The sequence below is a fragment of the Rhinatrema bivittatum genome, chromosome 1 (assembly GCF_901001135.1).
Source record: "Rhinatrema bivittatum chromosome 1, aRhiBiv1.1, whole genome shotgun sequence".
In the NCBI taxonomy this organism is placed as follows: Eukaryota; Metazoa; Chordata; class Amphibia; order Gymnophiona; family Rhinatrematidae; genus Rhinatrema; species Rhinatrema bivittatum.
The window spans coordinates 748,723,420-748,745,142 of NC_042615.1; the positions used below are offsets into that span (position 1 = coordinate 748,723,420).

General features: G+C 42.7%; 1 protein-coding gene across 1 annotated transcript in view; it reads right to left on the reverse strand.

The window, feature by feature from the left end:
• The window catches only part of EGFLAM (EGF like, fibronectin type III and laminin G domains), a 343,739-nt gene that overhangs the window by 255,014 nt on the left and 67,002 nt on the right, over positions 1 to 21,723 (reverse strand). The window contains exons 2-3 of the mRNA XM_029578471.1: positions 16,398 to 16,507; positions 8,331 to 8,414 (exon numbers count right to left, since the gene is read on the reverse strand). Coding sequence (XP_029434331.1) covers positions 8,331 to 8,414; positions 16,398 to 16,507 — 194 coding nt within the window. The remainder of the gene's footprint in view (positions 1 to 8,330; positions 8,415 to 16,397; positions 16,508 to 21,723) is intronic.

Below are 21,723 nucleotides of genomic sequence, written 5' to 3' on the forward strand. Positions count from 1 at the left end.
AAAAATTCATATACAAATTTTTTAAAATTTCACAAACACCAATAAAATATTTCAAAACAATAGACATATCAAATAACATTCAATAATTAAATAATAAGGATTAAAAACTCCCTTACTCTCCATACCTGGGAACTTTTGATTCTCATGTACCCTCAAATTTTCATGGATTAGTGGGTGACATACCTCTCTCTCTTTCTTTCTCTCACACACCCACATACATATACTAAAATACATGGGTTCATTCTCTCTTTCACACAAATACAGGTTCTCACTCTCACAAACCTACACACACAGAGGCTCTGTTACGCTTGGGCTCCGGTCAGGAGTCGTGAACACCACCCAGCAGGGTGGCTCCAGGTGGAGAGAGACAGGAAGCTAGAAACAGTGTCAGGTTCCAGGCTGGGTCAGGGCAGGCAGCAAGTATCAGAGTCTGGGTTCAGGCTGGGTCAGGGCAGGCGGCAAGTAGCAGTGTCTAAGTACAGGCTGGGTCAGGGCAGGCGGCAGTCAGCAGTGTCTGGGTCCAGGCTGGGTCAGGGCACAGTAAGCAGGGCAAGGCAGGTCAGAAGGCCCGTAGGCCACACACACACAGAAGGCCCGTAGGCCACACACCATAAGCGGGGCAAGGCAGGTCAGAAGGCCCGTAGGCCACACACATACACACAGAAGGCCCGTAGGCCACACACCATAAGCGGGGCAAGGCAGGTCAGAAGGCCCGTAGGCCACACACATACACACAGAAGGCCCGTAGGCCACACACCGTAAGCAGAGCAGGCAGGTCAGAAGGCCCGTAGGCCACACATACACAGAAGGCCCATAGGCCACACACCGTAGTCAGGGCAAGCAGGTCAGAAGGCCCGTAGGCCACACATACACAGAAGGCCCGTAGGCCACACACCGTAAGCAGAGCAGGCAGGTCAGAAGGCCCGTAGGCCAGGTAAGAAAAGCGAGGAAGAAGGCCCGAAGGCCGCGCAAGGCAAGGCAAGGAAAGGCCCGAAGGCCGCGCAGGGCAAGGCAAGGAAAGGCCCGAAGGCCGCGCAGGGCTAGAGCAGGGAGCCCAGGTGAGCTCGATGCCGAAGCACCGAGGGAACTGTCAGGCAGGGTTATAAGGGCCAACCCAGAACATAGAGTGGACAGGGGAGATGGCCTGGGCCTGTCAGGGGAGCCAGCACTAGAGGGACCCCTGATGGTGAGGCGGTTGCACTGCAGCCAAAACTGTAACAGGCTCTTTCTCTCTCATACACTTGCAGGCTTATGCTCTATCACTGATGCACACACATTCACTTTCATACAGGATCTCTCTCTCTCACACACACATACATACACACACAGACTCTCTCTTTCATACCTTCTCCCTCACACATACACACACACACACACACACAGACACCCTCTTTCATGCTCTCTCTCACACCCACATGCCCTATCACACCCACACATATGCCCTTTTCATATCTTTTCTCTCCAGCCTATCTTTATCTTTCTCTCACACCCTTTCACATTCACATAGACTCTCTCATACCCTTTCATACCCACAAAGACTCTTTCACACATTCTCTTTCATATCCAATAGACTCTGTCTCACACACCTTCTCTTTCATATCATTTTTCTCACTGAGACCCCCCACACACAAGTTCTCTCTTAGACATGCACATATACACACATACACTTAATTCTCTCTCACTGAGACACACCCACACACAAGCTCTCTCATTGAGACACACAATCACATAAGGTCGAGAAGAGAGTTTCTATGGCAGAAGAGCCCTAGGGTAAAGGGTCTTTTCCCACTGGAGAGGCCTACAGCCTTTCCCAAATTCTTTTGGGAGAATCAAATCGCTGCACATCCTGCCTGGTTAGGATCTGTGTATAGGGAAGAAAAGCTGCTCCAGAGTTTGGATTGAATCTGAAACATTTCAGCCTGGGCTTTCAGGAAGGTTACCCCCGGTTCAGCAGCCAGGTCACCAATTCCTGACAATACTCTGTGGGAACAAAGAAGGAGAAATCCACAACTACAAATCAGGGAGCATTTTGGAAGACCCTTTCCAGGATCTTCAGGCAGGACACAGGTGCAGGTCGGGGCATCCTGTGAAGTCTGCGGGACCCAGGTAGGACTGGGGAATATTCTCAGGGAGCCAGTGTAATTTGGGGCCAGCCAGAAGCAAGAAAGCCACCACACTCCCCAGATCAAGGGAGTCAGGACTCACTTCTGGAGCCAGGAAATAAGCACTTACACAGGGTGAGTAAAAGAATAATCCTTGAACAGACAATTACTACACTTGGAAATTGATTTGCCATTTCACATGAAATCAGTAAACTTTATTATTTGTTCGTCTCCTTGATTACTCATTCTCAGAAAATACTCATCACAAGTAGCAACCCAAGGAGATGTCACTCCCCTACCCGGGCCATAGCAGAAGATTCCCCCATATAAAGAACTCAGCCCTGGGGTCAGTGGCCAGGTAAGAAAGCCCAAAAGACAATAAATTCTTTAATGTACCCTCTGAGGAGATGCCCCTCAGGAGAAAAGGGTTACATTAATAAAAAGTCCTATTTTCTCCCTTTATGGGTCTACAGTGATATACTGCATAATAACATAGTAGGATAGTAGATGACGACATAAAAAGAACAGCCAACCCAGTCTGCTCAATTATATTGTCCACACTGCTCAAAGATATATCCCAGGTGCCAGCCACAGAGTATGACCACCTACAAGATCTCTTCTTATGCAGAACAATCTTTTTTTGTCTTCTTCTTTTGCATTCCACCATCTTGGGTACAAGTGTATACAAGATTCCCATTTAGCTCCCTCTGGGTTTCCATCTTTGCCATGTGTAACTACAAAACTCTGTAATAACATAACCTAATCATCCCAGTCCTAGTGTGGTCATTGCCCAAGCATCCAGTTTATTAGGTCCCCTGAGCAGCCTGCTAGATGGATTTAGCTAGGTGTTTTTCAGCTAGGACTTCTTGTTAACATCTAGTTTAGCACTTTAAGGGATAATTTTCAAAAGGTTTACATGAGTAAATGTAACTACTATTGTAGTAATTTTCAAAAGCCATTTACCCAAGTAAAGTACAATAACACATGTAAATCTCATGGACAATTCAATGTCATATATTCATTGTAGCAATTTTCAAAAGCCCACTTATATGGGTAAAATGCAGTTACACATGTAAAATCCATTTTTAAGCATGTAAATGCTTTTGAAAATCAGGCCCTTACTCTGTTAGGAAGGTATTTCAATTCAGTCATCTTTAGAGTCAACCAATTGGAATTGTTGCTTTAAAGGGCTGCATTTTGTAAAGATGATTATTTAATATTTTTTATCAAAACTTTTAGAACTATAACACCAATAGTTTATTTTAAAAAAACCCCAAATAAACTATGTACCAACTGCACAAATTTGTCCTTTCTTGTCAGAAAAGATTCCAAGGAACCTTGAACTGCCAGAATATGTTGAACATTACTGCAACAGAAACCAGAGGCAGACTAAGGAAAAATGCAAGGTTGTTTGATTTTTTTAATTTTTTTTTTTTTAGCATTAGTAGGAATGGAAAGACTGACTTGAAATAATGAAAGCCATGTAGAAAGGAAACAGACATTTCATGAACAGGAAACATATGTCTTCTGCTTAAAGCATGTCATTTCTTTTTCTATATCTTTATCCAAATCCATCCTTTCCCTTCTGAACATACTACCAAAATCCACATCTACTTGCTCATCAACTCAGACTTAGACTACTGTAACTTACTCCTCTCAGTGTTATGAACCGGAAAGTGGACCCTTGTTCTGAGGTAGAGTCTGCACTGCCGAGAAGGAAGTAAACCCTCGTCGGTCTCTACCGTCAGATGGCGAGGCCTGTTGAAGATGTTGAGAGGATGACTTCACCCTGGAAGCTCGTGATCCCCCCAGGAGGAGCCCGTAGGGACACAGCCACTGGGACTTAGGCGACTCCCTGAAGAATGAAGATGGTCTGGATGCAGGCGCCTCCTGCAGGTTGTGGGTTCCAGACGGCTGGCGCCTCCAGCAGGTCGTGAGAAGTCCGGGAGTATAGTAGAAGAATAGTCCCAATCCAGTCCAAGGGTCGAAGTCCAGAGGAGGGTCGAAAGCCGGTCCAGGAGCAGACGGGAGAATGGTCCGAAGCCGATCCAGGAGCAGAGAATGAGAAGGGTCCAGAGCCAGTCCAAGTCGATACCAGATTACACCACCTCCAGTCCGAGGGTCAGGAGCCAGAGAATCAGTCCAACCAGGAGAAGAGCAGGAACGGAGCAAGGTGAGGATCCAGAACACCAAAACAGGAACCAAGCACAGAGCCTCAATACCAAGGCAAGGTCTGAGTGTCAGACCTTGCCTTAAATACAGGAGCCAGGAGGCGGAGTCCTAGGAGGAGCCATGACAATATCCGGTCATGGCTCCTTTAAATCTTTACTGCAGCCGCACGTGCGACCCCTAGGGGCTGAGGGGGAGGAGCCGGACAGCCAAGAACCAAGCAGCTGGGCGAGACAGCGACAGCCGCCGCGAAGAAACTGAAGCAGGTCCGTCTTCCACCGCGGGAGCCTCCAGTGCTCCCGGTGAGTAAACTACTTTTGTGAACGCCGACCCGACTCTGGCCGCGGCCCGCCATGACCGGCGGCCATGACACCCGGTCGCGGGGCGCCGCAGCCGGTGTTCCTAACACCCAGATCATCTGAACCATTTTTCCCTGTTTCAGCCTATACAAAATTCAAGTGTGCATTTTATATTCCTCCAGGATTCTTAAGACCATGTTCTCCCATTTCTATTGGCTCCTTATTTATTGCTGCATTCAGTTCAAATTTCTTCTCACCTACAAATGCATTTACTCTGCAGCTCCAAGTCACCCCTCCCCTCCTCTCCTCTCCCATGCCCCTCTGCTGTTCAATGGGCAAATTACTTTTATCTGTGTCCTTCTATTCCATTGCTATTTTCAGACTGAATACTTTGCCTTGAGGTGCCATATGCAGGGCTATCTCAGAGACCTGGTGGAAGGAGGATAACCAATGGCACACTGCTTTAACAGGGTACAAATTATATCATAATGATAGGGTGGATCAACTTGGTGGAGGGGTGGCACTTTATGTTAGGGATGACATAGAGTCCATGTGTAATGGGGATGAGTGTAGTGGTGGGAGTATATTACTGTGAGCCTGGCCAAAATGAACAAATGTATGATGAAATGCTAACAGAGATTATGGAAACTAATAAATTTGCAGCAGTAATAATGGGAGATTTTAATTGCCAAAATATTGACAGGGTAAATGTAACATAGAGGGAAAAGTTTCTAGATGAAATAAATGCCTGCTACATGGAGCAGTTGGTCTGGGAACTGATGAGAGGAGGAGCCATTTTAGACCCAATTCTAAATGGAATGCAAGATTTGGTGCGAGAGATAACAGTGGTGAAGTCACTCTGCAACAGTGATCATAGTGCGATCAAATTTGACTAAATGACTTGGAGGACATTAAGAATATCTACAGCTCTAGCATTAAACTTTCAAAAGCAAGACTAATAACATGAGGAAAATAATTAGAAAAAACTGAAAAGTGCAGCTACTAAAATTAAAAGTTTACATCAGGCATGGTCATTTTTTAAAAGTACCATCCTAGAAGCCCAGTTGAGATGTATTTCATGCATTAAAAAAAGTGGAAGGAAGGCCAAATGACAGCTGGCATGGTTAAAAGGTCAGGTAAAAAAAGGCTATTTTAGCCAAAATAATTTCTTTCAAAAATTGGAAAAGGGATCTATTGAGGCAAAACCTCATAATAAAACCTTTTAAAAATATATCCAAAGCAGGAAGCCTGTGAGAAAATCGATTGGACCATTAGATGACCAAGGATCACTAAATGGGGCAGAGTTGGGGCAGAATTGGCCCCAGAAGAGGAGGAGATGGGGCGGCAATGTTATTCGGTGCGAAAGCCGGCAGCAATCATACCGTGCAGGTGCTATCGCTGCCGGCTTTTGCAGGCCCGCTTCGACCCCCATCCCCCGTTACCGCCGGATTTTCTAAGTTCTGCGAACTTAGAAAATCCAGGCCTTAGGGAAGATAAGACCATGATGGAAAGGCAGAATGAATGCTTTGCTTCGGTGTTTACTGAAGAGAATGTTGGGGAGATACCTGTGCTGGAAACTATATTCAGTGGTGATGATTCAGAAGAACTGATATAAATCACTGTGAAGCTGGAAGATGTAATAAGGAAGATTGACAAACTAAAGAGTAACAAATTGCCTGGACCAGATGGTATACACCCCAGAATTCTGAAAGAACTAAAAAATGAAATTGCAGATCTGTTACTGGTAATTTGCAATCTATCATTGGGATCATTCATTGTGCCTGAAGACTGGAGGGTGGCCAATGTAATCCTGACCTTTAAAAAGGGCTCCAGGGGTGATCCAGGAAACTATAGACCAGTAAGTCTGACCAGTGCTGGGAAAAATCATTGAAACTATTCTAAAGAACAAAATCACAGAACATATAGAAATATATAGTTTAATGGGACACAGCCAGAATTGATTTAAACAAGGAAAATCTTGCCTCACCAATATGCTACATTTTTTTAAGGAGTCACTAAACATGTGGACAATGGTGAGCCAGTGAGCCAGTGGATGTAGAGTGCCTTTCAAAGTACCCCATGAGAGTTTTCTAAGAAAATTTAAAAGTCACAAGATAGGAGGCAATGTCCTATTCTGGACTGCAAACTGCCCAAAAGATAGGAAACAGAGTAGGACTAAATGGTCAGCTTTTTCAGTGGAGAGGGGTAAACAGCGGAATGCCTCTGGGATCTGTACTGGACCAATGGTTTTGAATATATTTATAAATGATGTAGAAATCAGAACAACAAATAAAGTAATCAAATTTGCAGACAATACAAAATTATTCTGAGTTGTTAAATCACAAGCAGATTGTGGAAAATTGCAGGAGAACCTTGTGAGTGGAAGACTGAGCTTCTAAATGGCAGATGAAATTAAATGTGGAGAAGTGCAAAGTGATGCACATGGGGAAAAGTAACCCACACTGTAATTACATGATGTTAGGTTCCATGTTAGACGTTACTGCTCAAAAACAAGATCTGGGCATCATAGTGGACAATACTTTGAGATTCTGGGTTCAGTATGTGGTAGAGTCAAAAAAGCAAACAGAATGTTAGGAATTTTTTGGAAAGGAATGGAGAATAAAACGGTGAATGCCATAATGCTTCTGTATTGTTCCATTGTGAAGCTGCACCATTAGTACTGGGTGCAGTTCTGGTCGCTATATCTCAAAAAAGGAATAATTGCATTGGAAAAGGTACAGAGAAGGGCGACCAAAATGACAAAGGGAAGGGAACGGCTCCCCTACAAGGAAAGGCTAAAGAGTCTGGAGCTTTCAGTTTGGAAAAGAGAAAGCTAAGAGAAGGGGAGGATATGATAGAGTCTATAAAAATCATGAGTGGAATAGAATGGGTAAATTTACAATGATTATTTATTCTTTCAAAAAATACAAAGACTAGAAAGCACTCCTTGATCTTAGTAAGTAGCACATTCAAAACAAACAGGAGAAAATTATTTTTCACTCAACAGACAAGTAAGTTCCAGAATTCATTACTGGATGTTGTAGTTAGAGTAGATGGGTTTAAATAATATTTGAAGAAGTTCCTGGAGAAGTCAATAAACTGTTATTAATCAAGTGGACTTAAAAAATAGCCACTACTTATCACTGGATGATAGTAGCATGGGATCTATTTGTTTGGGATCTTGCCAGGTACTTGTGACCTGAATTGGCCACGTTTGGAAACAGGATACTGGGTTTGATGGACCCTCAGTCTGACCTAGTATGACAAATTATTATGTTCTTAGGAATGGGAATAAAGGGCAGCTGCATTGGGCACCGAGCCAGGGGAGGCAACCACATAACTTTTTGGTGTTAGTCAGCAATGAAATGAGCCCAGAAGGGAAGGAAGCACTGAATCTAATCCTTTCCTAAAGTGTTGTTTTATCCAGCTTTATCCATATGCATGGAACAGCCTTTCTGAATGATAACATCTTGCATCCTCCCTGGCCATACCAACCTTTTTTAGATTTGTTTTAAATCCAACAGCTCTGCCTCCTCCATATCTTAGCCTTCTCACTTTAAACATGTTTATTGTAATAGTTATAATTACAAATGTGTCTTGTCTGTGTGTCTCAACTAGATGGTAAGTTCCACAAAGAAGGGACTGTGCCTTATGGGTTTCTGTACAGCACTATATATGCCTAGTAGTGATATAGAAATGTTAAGTAGTTGTAGTAGAATAAAACAGGTTTTAAAGATACTGCATAAAATCAACCACTTACCATTTCAAGGTTGTCTAATTTGAGAGGAACATCATATGAAAGCAACCTTGTGGGTTTGTCATTTTCCATCTCAGTGTCAAGCACCTAGAAAAAGAACAATTTAGAATATCTTACCTTTCCTTGCCAAGTCAAACAAAAAGGATAACTTCAGCTAAGTTGACTCAAAAAAGCTGGAGAGGCTAAAAGTTTTCCCACAAATGGCATGCACTAAAATCTAAAATGTTACTCAGTTTTAAAAAGGCAAAAATGACTATTTAATTAAAAAGCAATTTTCTCAGAAATGTTGCATTTTAATGTGGGTGGAATACATCCTGTTCTCCTTTAATGTAATTTGTAGAACTCCTTCACTGGTTCAGGAAAAACCATGAGCCCTGACTGGGGCTGAATATGAGCTCAACCTTCAGAGAAAGTTATTTTCTTTTTCCAAGGACGTTTAGTGCTGAATTCTTGAAGGAAGCATTTCAAGCCAATTAATTTAAGAAGAAAATTCGAATATATTGCATTTTAATTTAAAAAATATTTTTTAAAACATGGCAAAAATTCCTGTGGAATATATTTTGATAAAATATCAGCTAATTACATTTTGTTTGCACATTCATTACAAAAGGTCCTTGGCATTACAACCCAGGAAACCAAAGTTCTCCATTTATCCAGCAGCAATGCTGCCATGCCAGTCCGCATCACCCCATTCTGAATCTAAAGAAATGGCAGATAACTTTAATCCCCATTCGGAGCTCAGTCCTTGGTCTTCCTATTCAAAGGGCAAACCAGCCTGAATGTGAGCACCTGCCTAACTGCACTACGGTTACCAACTCATTTCAAGTACATCATCTGCAAACAGCTGTCAATTCCAAATGACCTCTTGGTTACAACTCACATAGGATGGATTTTTCCATGCCAGTTAAGAACAGAAGAACATAAGAAATGCCATCCTGAAGCAGACCAATGATCCATGGAGCCCAGTCTCCTGACTCCAATAGTGGCCAGTCTGGTTCACCTAGAAGAGCGCAGCGGTCCTCTGGGTACAGGGAAATACCTAAAGTACCTGAATGTAATCTGCTTTGAAATGGCAAAAAGCTGAAAATAAATCAAATAAATAAATAATAGGAAGTCCATTCTCTTACTGCTCACTCCCAGCAGCATGAAGCAGAGACACCTAAGTTAGAACATAAGAACATGAGAACATGCCATACTGGGTCAGACCAAGGGTCCATCAAGCCCAGCATCCTGTTTCCAACAGTGGCCAATCCGGGCCATAAGAACCTGGCAAGTATCCAAAAACTAAGTCTATTCCATGTTACCGTTGCTAGTAATAGCAGTGGTTATTTTCTAAGTCAAATTAATTAATAGCAGGTAATGGACTTCTCCTCCAAGAACTTATCCAATCCTTTTTTAAACACAGCTATACCAGCTGCACTAACCACATCCTCTGGCAACAAATTCCAGAGTTTAATTGTGCGTTGAGTAAAAAAGAACTTTCTCCGACTAGTTTTAAATGTGCCACATGCTAACTTCATGGAGTGCCCCCTAGTCTTTCTATTATCCGAAAGAATAAATAACCGATTCACATCTACCCGTTCTAGACATCTCATGATTTTAAACACCTCTATCATATCCCTCCTCAGCCGTCTCTTCTCCAAGCTGAAAAGCCCTAACCTCTTTAGTCTTTCCTCATAGGGGAGCTGTTCCATTCCCCTTATCATTTTGGTAGCCCTTCTCTGTACCTTCTCCATCTCAATTATATCTTTTTTGAGATGCGGCGACCAGAATTGTACACAGTATTCAAGATGCAGTCTCACCATGGAGCAAGACATAGGCATTATGACATTTTCCGTTTTATTCACCATTCCCTTTCTAATAATTCCCAACATTCTGTTTGCTTTTTTGACTGCTGCAGCACACTGAACCGAAGATTTCAATGTGTTATCCACTATGATGCCTAGATCTCTTTCTTGGGTTGTAGCACCTAATATGGAACCTAACATTGTGTAACTATAGCATGGGTTATTTTTCCCTATATGCATCACCTTGCATTTATGCACATTAAATTTCATCTGCCATTTTGATGTCCAATTTTCCAGTCTCACCAGGTCTTCCTGCAATTTATCACAATCTGCTTGTGATTTAACTACTCTGAACAATTTTGTATCATCTGCAAATCTGATTATCTCACTCGTCGTATTTCTTTCCAGAACATTTATAAATAATTTGAAAAGTAAGGGTCCCAATACAGATCCCTGAGGCACTCCACTGCCCACTCCCTTCCACTGAGAAAATTGTCCATTTAATCCTGCTCTCTGTTTCCTGTCTTTTAGCCAGTTTGCAATCCACGAAAGGACATCGCCACTTATCCCATGACTTTTTACTTTTCCTAGAAGCCTCTCATGAGGAACTTTGTTAAACGCCTTCTGAAAATCCAAGTATACTACATCTACCGGTTCACCTTTATCCACATGTTTATTAACTCCTTCAAAAAAGTGAAGCAGATTTGTGAGGCAAAACTTGCCTTGGGTAAAGCCATGCTGACTTTGTTCCATTAAACCACATCTTTCTATGTGTTCTGTGATTTTGATGTTAGAACACTTTCCACTATTTTTCCTGGCACTGAAGTCAGGCTAAACGGTCTGTAGTTTCCCGGATCGCCCTTTTTAAATATTGGGGTTACATTAGCTATCCTCCAGTCTTCAGGTACAATGGATGATTTTAATGATAGGTTACAAATTTTTACTAATAGGTCTGAAATTTCATGTTTTAGTTCCTTCAGAACTCTGGGGTGTATACCATCCGGTCCATGTGATTTACTACTCTTTGGTTTGTCAATCAGGTCTACCACATCTTCTAGGTTCACCGTGATTTGATTTAGTCCATCTGACTCATTACCCATGAAAACCTTCTCCAGTATGGGTACCTCCCCAACATCCTCTTCAGTAAACACCGAAGCAAAGAAATCATTTAATCTTTCCGTGATGGCCTTATCTTGTCTAAGTGCCCCTTTAACCCCTCGATCATCTAACGGTCCAACTGACTCCCTCACAGGCTTTCTGCTTCAGATATATTTTTAAAAGTTTTTACTGTGAGTTGTTGCCTCTACGGCCAACTTCTTTTCAAATTCTCTCTTAGCCTGTCTTATCAATGTCTTACATTTAACTTGCCAACGTTTATACATTATCCTATTTTCTTCTGTTGGATCCTTCTTCCAATTTTTGAATGAAGAACTTTAGGCTAAAATAGCTAATAACTGTATATAGGACCTGTCCTCTAAAAAACTTGTCCAGACCTTTTTTTTTTTAAAGTCAGCTATACTACTAGCCTTGACCACATTCTCTGGTAACAAATTCCATAGCTTAATTGTTCAGTGACTGAAAAAAATATTTGTAAAATTTTATTTAGATGTGCTACTTGTTAGTTTCATGCAATGTCCTCTAGCCCTGGTATTGTTTGATACAATAGATAACTGTTCTTTATTAACTTGTTCTATCTATACTGCTCATGAGTTTGAAAACGTCCACCATATTCCTTCAGTCATCTCTTTTTTAAGTTGAAGACCCTCTAACCTGTTAAGACTTTCCTTATAAGGGAGATGACCAATCCCCTTTATCATTTTTGTTGTCCTTCTCTGCACATTTTCTACCACTGCCATATTTTTCTTGAGATGCAGCAACCTGAACTGTACACAATACTTCAGGAGCATTAGCACCACGGATCGATGGAAAGGAATTATAATATTCTCTGTTTTGATTTTTATTCCTTTTCAAATTACTCCTAGAATTCTATTTGCATTTCTGCTGCTGCTGCTGAACACTGAACCGATGATTTTGATGTTTTCACAAGAACTCCAAGATCCTTTTGCTGAGTTGTAACTCCTAAGATAAAAACCGGCATTGTGTACAAACAGTTAAGATTTTTCTCTCTATATGCATCACTTTGCACTTGGGCACATTAAATTTCATCTGCCATTTAGGTGCCAAACTCCTGCAGTTGTCCATGTTTTCACTGCTTTGAACAACTTTGTGTGTGAAAATTTGATCAGCTCATTTGTAGCTCCCTTTTCCGGATCATGTATGAAAATGGTAAACAGCACTGGTCCTAATACAGATCCCTGGGGCACTCTATTTTTCTCCATTGGGAAAAGTGGCTATTTAGACCAACTCTGTTTCCTGTCTTTTAACCAGATAACAATCCATAGTGGGACACTATTTATTTTATTTATTTAAAATTACTTATATCCCATACCCTCCAAAGTTCGGGGCGAATTACATGTTAATATACTCTACCTCCTTTCCCATAACTTTTTTTTTTTTTGAGGGATTTTGTCAGATGCGCTCTGTAAATCCAGAGAAGAGCGACTGGCTTAAAATAGACTGATGGGCTCATTCTTATCCATGTTTATTTACACTTTCATTAAATTCTAACAGACCAGGAAAGAAAGACATCCCTTTGCTAAATCCATATTGACTCATCCCCATTAAGCTGCTTATCCATATGGCCATTAATTCTGTTCTTAAGAATAGCTTCTATCATATTGTCTGGCACCAATGCCAGGCTTATCAGTCTATAGTTTCCTGATTCACCCCTGGAGCCCTTTTTAAATCATGGCGCTACATTGGTCACCCTGTAGGCTTCAAGCACTGTAGCAAATTTTAATGATCAGTTACACATTACTAGTAACTGCTCTGCAATTTCAGATTTCAGTTCTTTCAGAACTCTGTGATGAATACTATCAGGTATGGGTGATTTGTTACCCTTTAGTTTGCTCAGTTGCTCAATTACCTCTTCAGGTTTCACAGTTATTTGCTTCATTTCCTCTGAATCACTCTCCCCAACATCCTCTTCAGTAAAGACTGAAGCAAAGAATTCATTTAATTTTTTTGTTATGGCCTTGTTCTCCAGGAGTGCCCCCTTTTACCCCCTAATCATCTACATTTAACTTGCTGTTAAACGTAAAACATTACATTGCATATGGGGAGTGGAAATCCAAATGAACTGTATTCGATGGGGGGGGAAAGGCTGATGTGCACGGAGCAGGAGAGGGACCTTGGGGTGATAGTGTCTAATGATATGAAGTCTGCGAAACAATGTGACAAGGCGATAGCAAAAGCCAGAAGAATGCTGGGCTGCATAGAGAGAGGAATATCAAGTAAGAAAAGGGAAGTGATTATTCCCTTGTACAGGTCCTTGGTGAGGCCTCACCTGGAGTACTGTGTTCAGTTCTGGAGACCGTATCTACAAAGAAACAAAGACAAGATGGAAGCGGTACAGAGAAGGGCAACCAAGAAGGTGGAGGATCTTCATCGGATGACGTACGAGGAGAGATTGAAGAATCTAAATATGTACACCCTGGAGGAAAGGAGGAGCAGGGGTGATATGATTCAGACTTTCAGATACTTGAAAAACTTTAATGATCCAAAGACAACGACAAACCTTTTCAGACGGAAAAAAATCAGCAGAACCAGAGGTCACGAGCTGAGGCTCCGGGGAGGAAGACTAAGAACCAATGTCAGGAAGTATTTCTTCACGGAAAGGGTGGTGGATGCCTGGAATGCCCTTCCGGAGGAAGTGGTGAAGTCTAAAACTGTGAAAGACTTCAAAGGGGCGTGGGATAAACACTGTGGATCCATCAAGTCTAGTGGGCATAAATATAGAGGAGGTGGTAAAACACTGCACGGAGCGGCAGTAGCCACAGAGGCATTCACTGAGCGGGATGCCAGTGGCAAGTAGTTGTTCCACCTTCAGGCAGCAAAATACTGCACGGAGCGGCAGTAGCCACAGAGGCATTCACGGAGCGGGATGCCAGTGGTTTGTGTTCCACCTTCACGGAGCGGAAGGTTGGAGGGCTGCCATCTCCAAAAAAACAAAAAACAAAAAAACAAAAACAAAAAAACAAAAAACAAACAAGCAAAACAGAGGTGGGTAAGAGTATGGGGCAGGGGTGTTGCCGTTTATTGTGGCAGTTGCTACCCCTGATTGAACTGGATGTTCATTGGGATGCGGATACGGCACTGCTCTCTGCATTGGTGGAGGGGTGGAAGGGAATTGGGGCCGGAGGGTGCTGGAAGCCAATAGTGACGGGGGAGGGGGAGAAAAAAAAGAGGTGGGGGGAAGATAAAAAAAAAAAAATGGATAAACTGCGTAGCTTGCTGGGCAGACTGGATGGGCCGTTTGGTCTTCTTCTGCCGTCATTTCTATGTTTCTATGTTTCTATTATGTTAACTATGTTCTTTCCTATTTTCTTCATTTGCAACTGCCTTCCTTTTTTTTTAAATATGCTTTTTTTCTTTCATAGATGCTGGCAGGTAGTGGCATACCAAGGAGGAAGGGGGTGTGGGTGGGGCCAAGACCCAAGGGCTCTGGGCTGTAGGGGTTACCTGGAGGCCTATTTTGTATTTATTTTCAGTGCATAACTGAAAATTCCAGCCCTGCTGCAGAGGTGTGAGACCACTGACTCCTATTTGCTAATTTGTTTCCAACCCCTAATTGGCTTCTAGACCTCCCTCCAAAATTTTCCTATTTCGTTGGTGCCCACATATACCACGACAGCCAGCTCTTCCCCAGCAATGTCTAAAATCATATCTAGGTGACGCATGATATCTGCCATCTTCACATGCCCACCAGCCACCCAGCTGTCTATATTCCTAATAATCAAATTATGAACTATGACAGCTGACCTAACCCTTCCCTCCTGGTCAGTAGCCCTGAGACACAACCTTGATGCGAGAGGACAATGCACCACCTGGAGAGCAGTTCCTTGCTACAGGATCATTTTCTGCTGCACCAGGTTGATGCTCTCCGATCATGAAACCTTTTTCCTCCAAGGCAGCACCAGGCTGCCAGACAGGAGTTGGGACTTGGCTACTAAGTCCCTGAAGGTCTCATCTATATACCTCTCTGTCTACCACTCTAGCCTCCAGAGATCGGACTTGTTCTCTGAGACAGGAGCTCTTTGCATCGCATGCACATGTACAATTTCTTACCAGCGGGTAAAATATCATACATTTGACACTCAATGCAAAAGACTGGGAGACCCTGCTCTTGCTGCTGGACTGCTGCCTTCATCTTAAATTTGTTCAGTTCCTAGTTAGGTTTTAGGTTGCTTTGGGAGTAGGAATGCGTACAATTAGGGTCCTCTATTAGTGTATTCATTATATATCTGGTAGTGACCTATAAGGGAATGATTAAACTCTTGAGAAGGTCTTCAGAATTTCTGAATTTGTTAAAAGGCTGATTCATTTTTTGTTTTTATTTTTTTAGTGTGAAAGAGTCACCTGCCTATAAACTAAAGGGTTGAGTGGATTGGAAAATACAAACTTCTGTTATTTGCCTGCCTTTCTGATTACCTACTTAATACAAACACACAAACTTCTGTTTTTTTGCTTGCCTTTCTGACTACCTATTTAATACAAAACATACAAACTCCTGTTTTTTGCCTGCCTTTCTGACAACCTATTTAATACAAAAACACAAACTTTGGTTTTTTGCCTGCCTTTCTATCTATTTAATAAAAAGCACACAAACTTCTATTTTTGCCTGTCTTTCTGACTAGCTGTTTAATACAAAACACACAAACCCCTGGTTTTTGCCTGCCCTCTGACTAGCTATTCAATACACACACACAAACACACTAAATAATATACCCCAATAGTTTACTTCTCCCTGATACTTTTAAAAAATCTCCCCAAGCAGTACTATTTACTGATTCTTTTCAGTCACCAGCAAGGTGATCCTCTCCTCTCAGTACTCCCACATAGTCCTACAGTATGCTTAACAATGTGATAGTTTGGGGCCATCTGCAACACAAGGCTTCCTCTGCCCTTTTCCCCTTTTATTATTTGATGATCTTACTTTTTCAGATAGCTTTTACTTGACCAATCCACATTGGACTCTAATCTTTGTTTTTGTTTCCCATTGGTATATACACTACTTAGCAATTTTGAAAGCTCTTTTTAAATATTCCCATTTTCCTTCTGTGTTTGCTCCTATGTTTCAACTGTCCTTTTACTTTTTATACTGTAAGATGTAACAGAATAATGTTAAATGTGTAAGTTGGTGAACAAACAGCTGTCGACTTACAGTATATCCTGTGATAGTACCAGCATGCTGTTTTGCCATTCTCCATTGGACACTGAAAGCTGTGCAGTTCAAAGAGTCAAGTCGTACTTCAAGAGGAGGCCTTAGTCTGTCTGCCTCAAAACAAAATAAACTATATTAGGAATTAAGGGAAACACTGCGGCCATTCTGATAGTCTAGTCAAAGACACAGAATAGACAAAAGCAAGTTATTTGTAATTCCCTTTAGACTGGATTAAACAGGAACTGTCATCTGTCTGTAATCACACTTAATGAGAAGATTATACCAACATAATTGGGCAAAGATATAAAAAATATTAAAAATAGAACATAACATTTTAATACACAAGGCAGTTAAGATGAGGAGAGACATGTTCATTACAAGCAGTGTCATGCATGCGAAGAAAGCTGTGTATTGTAATCAGGACAAAATCATGTCATTTCTTGTGATACTCCCTGTCACCTAAACCACATAAGAAGGGAAGTTGACATACAACATACATGGTTTAAGAAGGATGGGTAGAGGTGGGATTGTAAGACAAAATTGAAAAAGGAGAAATGCATCGTGGGCAACAAGGAACAGAAACTTTGCTTACTGTAAATAGTGTTCACTATAGAAAGCAGGATGAATTAGCCATAACATACTGGTGACATCATCCAGGGGCATGAAATAGATCCTTTTCTCTAAGCTCAAACAGGCTGATGCAATATCGGCGTGCGTTAACAGGTGCTCATGATTGAGCAGCCATTCTCTTAATGTGTGTCGATCTACCTCTCCCGGGTGCCCGATTTAATATTTAAGTCAGCTGCCATGGTAAAAAGGAGGTGCTAGGGAAAATTTTGCATCTCTAACACCTTCTCGGAATCGGGCGCCCAGGAGAGGTGGCTGTCAGCGGGGTTAGGAAAACAGATGCTCAATTTTACGAGCGTCCCTTTTCCTAACCTGTGCACAGCCACAGGTTAGGAAAATGGATGTTCGTTAATTGAGCGTCCCTTTTCCTAACCTGACTGCCAACACACTTTTTTTTTTTTTTTAAGGTTCTCCTTTTTTGGTTCCTCTGACTTAATATTGCCACAATATTAAGTTGTAGGAATTAACGCCTACTCCAGGGCAGGCGTAAATTTTTTAGGGTAAAAATGTGAGCGTCAGGTGCACAATTTTTTTTTTTTTTTGCATCACTGGGAAATAGCTAATAGCCTCATCAACATGAATTTACATGTGATAAGCGCTATTAGCTACGCGCTCGTTTGGACGTGTGTTTTGGACATGCTAACTCTAGTTTTGCATCAGCCTGAAAGAAGTTTTGTAATACCATGCGCTGGCCGATGCAATACCTTGTGGCCAGCGCAGGATATTGCATCGGCCTGAAAGAGGTTTTGCTCTACTGAGTATATGTGGAAATTCCTGCACAGATGTTGCCTCGTGAGCACCTCAGATGATTTTAGAGCTAATTCTATCTAGGTAGTCAATTCTCCAGGGAGACAGGAGTGTATTTAACATGGCTAATTCATCCTGAGGTCTATGGAGAATACCGTTTATGGTAAGCAAACTTGTTTTCTCCATCAACAAGCAGGGCTGAATTAGCTATGATGTGTCGGGACTCCCATGCAGAGGGTTGCAGTGGAGCATTTACTACTATAGAGAGTAGTGGAGAGCAGAAAACTAGATGAACAGGCTGGGCAAAATTGCTTATCCAAATTTACTGTCACTCTTTGAATGACTGTCCAGACGGTAATGGAACATAAAGGTGTGTACCAACAACCAAGTTACAGTTTTGCAGATCTCTTCAAGAAATACTGCTCATAGATGAACCATTGATGCAGCCATGGCTCTAAGTTGATGAGTCTTGATGGTATCTGTAATTTTTTAACAATTCTTTTTTTTTTGGAGGGGGGTCATGTTGGGCCACTTGACCATTTAATTCTAGCATGGGAGCATTGAGACCTGCGTTAGGGTCCTATTGCTCCCAGGCTAGAATAACAAAAACTGAAAAGGTGCAAATAAAATAGCGTGGCTGCAAAATGTATGTTAGCCACATTATTTTATTTACAAAGGATGTACTATGTATTAGCTGATTTGCATGCATTATGTGATTTTAATTGGAATAGGGTTGTATTTTATGCAAAAACACTGCATGATATCGTGAACATTGTGCTATATCGTGTGGTAAACTCTGTTTAATGCGCGTTTTGGCCCTATTGCAGCTTGCTAAATCTCCCCCTAAGTGACCAACTTGGAGGCTTTTCCATTGAATCTGTTACAGTATGGAGAAGGTAGGGAAAAAGGTAATGAGGGATAAGTGCCTTTCTGGCATATGGTCTCACTCTGCCAGACAGCAAGGAGACTTCCAGAGCAGAAAGAGCAGTACAGATGGAGAAAATACAGGGGCAACATATGCTAACATCTACAACATCAAATGAAAGGGTGGTAGCTATATGGAATGTGTTCCCAAGAGAAGAGCTTTATTCACAAATGCTAAATAAGTTCCTAAAAGCAGAAGAGGAGCACACAGCATCCATAGATGCCTAAAAGGCCAGGAAAGTTCCACAGCTATGGGAGTATAAGTTTAGGTGGCTGCAAAAAAAATGAGCAGTAGTTGATAACTCTTATGCTCCATAACTGATCCAATTTCATATCTTTCTATCTAAATAGAGAACCTGAAGGAGGCCAAGGAGCTCCAGCACCTTGAGGGGATCTGGCTGCAATAGCTGCATGACAAACAGAAGCGAGCCAGAGGTGAGAACATCCAAATCATATTTAGGAGGTTTCCCCATTGTGTACCTATGTGGAGCTCGGATCACAGAGCCACTGTTGCCCATTAAGGTGTTCCACCTCTACCCAAGACAGAATCTCTAACTTTCTCTCCAGTCATTAGGGGATTAGCACTAGGGATGTGAATCGTTTTTTGATGATTTAAAACAATCGTCAGATATATTTTAAATCGTCAAAAATCATTAGAGCCGCGATACAATAACAATTCCTCTGATTTATCATCAAAAATCGTAAATCGGGGGAGGGGGGAGGGCGGGAAAACTGGCACACCAAAACAACCCTAAAACCCACCCCGACCCTTTAAAAGAAATCCCCCACCCTCCCGAACCCCCCCAAAATGTTTTAAATTACCTGGGGTCCAGTGGGGGGGGGGGGGTCCCGGCGCGATCTCTCACTCTCGGGTCATGGCTGCGTTAAGAGAAATGGCGCAGGTGGCCCTTTGCCCTTACCATATGACAGGGCAAAGGTAGCGCCGGCGCCATTTTGGTTCCTGTGACCTGACGTCTCGAGTGCAGGAGATCGCTCCCGGACCCCCGCTGGACCCCCAGGGACTTTTGGCCAGCTTGAGGGGGGCCTCCTGACCCCCACAAGACTTGCCAAAAGTCCAGTGGGGGTCCGGGAGCGACCTTCTGCACTCGGGCCGTATTGCCAATATTCAAAATAGTGCCGGCGCTACCTTTGCCCTCACTATGTCGACATAGTGAGGGCAAAATGGCGCCGGCGCTACCTTTGCCCTCACTATGTCGACATAGTGAGGGCAAAATGGCGCCGGCGCTACCTTTGCCCTCACTATGTCGACATAGTGAGGGCAAAGGTAGCGCCGGCACTATTTTGAATATTGGCAATACGGCCCGAGTGCAGAAGGTCGCTCCCGGACCCCCGCTGGACTTTTGGCAAGTCTTGTGGGGGTCAGGAGGCCCCCCTCAAGCTGGCCAAAAGTCCCTGGGGGTCCAGCGGGGGTCCAGGAACGATCTCCTGCACTCGAGATGTCGGGTCACAGGAACCAAAATGGCGTCGGCGCTACCTTTGCCCTGTCATATGGTAAGGGCAAAGGGCCACCTGCGCCATTTCTCTTAACGCAGCCATGGCCAGAGAGCGGGAGATCGCGCCGGGACCCCCCCCCCACTGGACCGCAGATAATTTAAAACATTTTGGGGGGGTTCGGGAGGGTGGAGGATTTATTTTAAAGGGTCGGGGTGGGTTTTAGGGTTGTTTTGGTGTGCCGGTTTTCCCGCCCTCCCCCTCCCCCGATAAAACAATTTTTTAACCTAAAAAACTAAGACGATCAGATTCCCCCCCCCTCCCTCCTCAGCCAAAATCGATCGTTAAGACGATCAATCACACGATTCACATCCCTAATTAGCACTATACCGATAGGCTTGCATTAATAGCAATGGAGGCAAATACACAAAGGCAGGGTAATTAATAGGCTTTCAGAGAGGCAGAGCTCAAACTAGCCACTGTCTAACTCACTGCTTAGTCTTGCTGTCTACAGGGACACTCAGCACTTTCACCATTTTAACACTTTTCTCCTACTCCTATAAGCTCATGTCACCAAGCTACTTGATCATCTCCACAGATACAAAAGAACCAGAATCAGCTTCCCAAAATTGGCCTTTCATGGGGCCATGCAACTTGGGGCTCCCATTATGCTGTGACCATGTTGTTCTTGCCTGCCTTATCCAAGCATCAATTTCTTGTACTATATAGATACAACCTTGCAACCCAACATCATTGCTTTCTTCCCATCCACTTGACACAAAACCTCCCCTACACTTTGACCACAAACTCACATCTTTTATTCATAAACCACCTTTCACACCAACTACACACTTAACCCACACACCTTTCTCTTTTTACGCATATCCACAGCTCCTCAGAAGAGGAGGATGAGTAGGATCAGGCCCCTTCTGTAGCTGCAGCTGCTGCCTGGCACCACCACCAACTGGCCCTCAGCTACTTTCCCTCATAGAAGCCAGACCCAGGCCTCTTCTTTATGCCTGGGCCCCACGACAGACAGAGCCACCAGTTGGCCCATAGCATCTACTCCTTTTTGTTGCCTCCCCTCCCTCTGTAAGGCCACTTCCCCTTTTATCATGGAAATAGAGGATAAAAGTCCTGCTGGGGATCTTCCTTTGGAGGAGGAGGAAGGCCAGTATGCTGTGCTACAGGTTGGCACTGATACTCTGGAGCCATCTACAGAAGTAGCAGAGTTGAATCTACAAATATAAACCAAATGTTTAACTGCAATTATATTTGGGGTAACAAACCAAATCTTTATTACAAGAAAAAATATAGGAAAAAGTAAGGAACTATAAAATCACATAAAAGGCAAGTACACCTTAAGAAAATAATTAAAATCTGACATGACCATATTTTGGCAACTATATCTGCCTCAGGGATAAAAGATATAGGTTTAGTTCATATGTGAGAGTCCAAATCAGCAGTAAAGTGGTGTGAACAACATGAGACAAATAATCTGCAAGAAATACAAAATAGCAAATGTTGCTTACCTGATGTAACAGGTGTTCTCACAGGACAGCAGGATGTTAGTCCT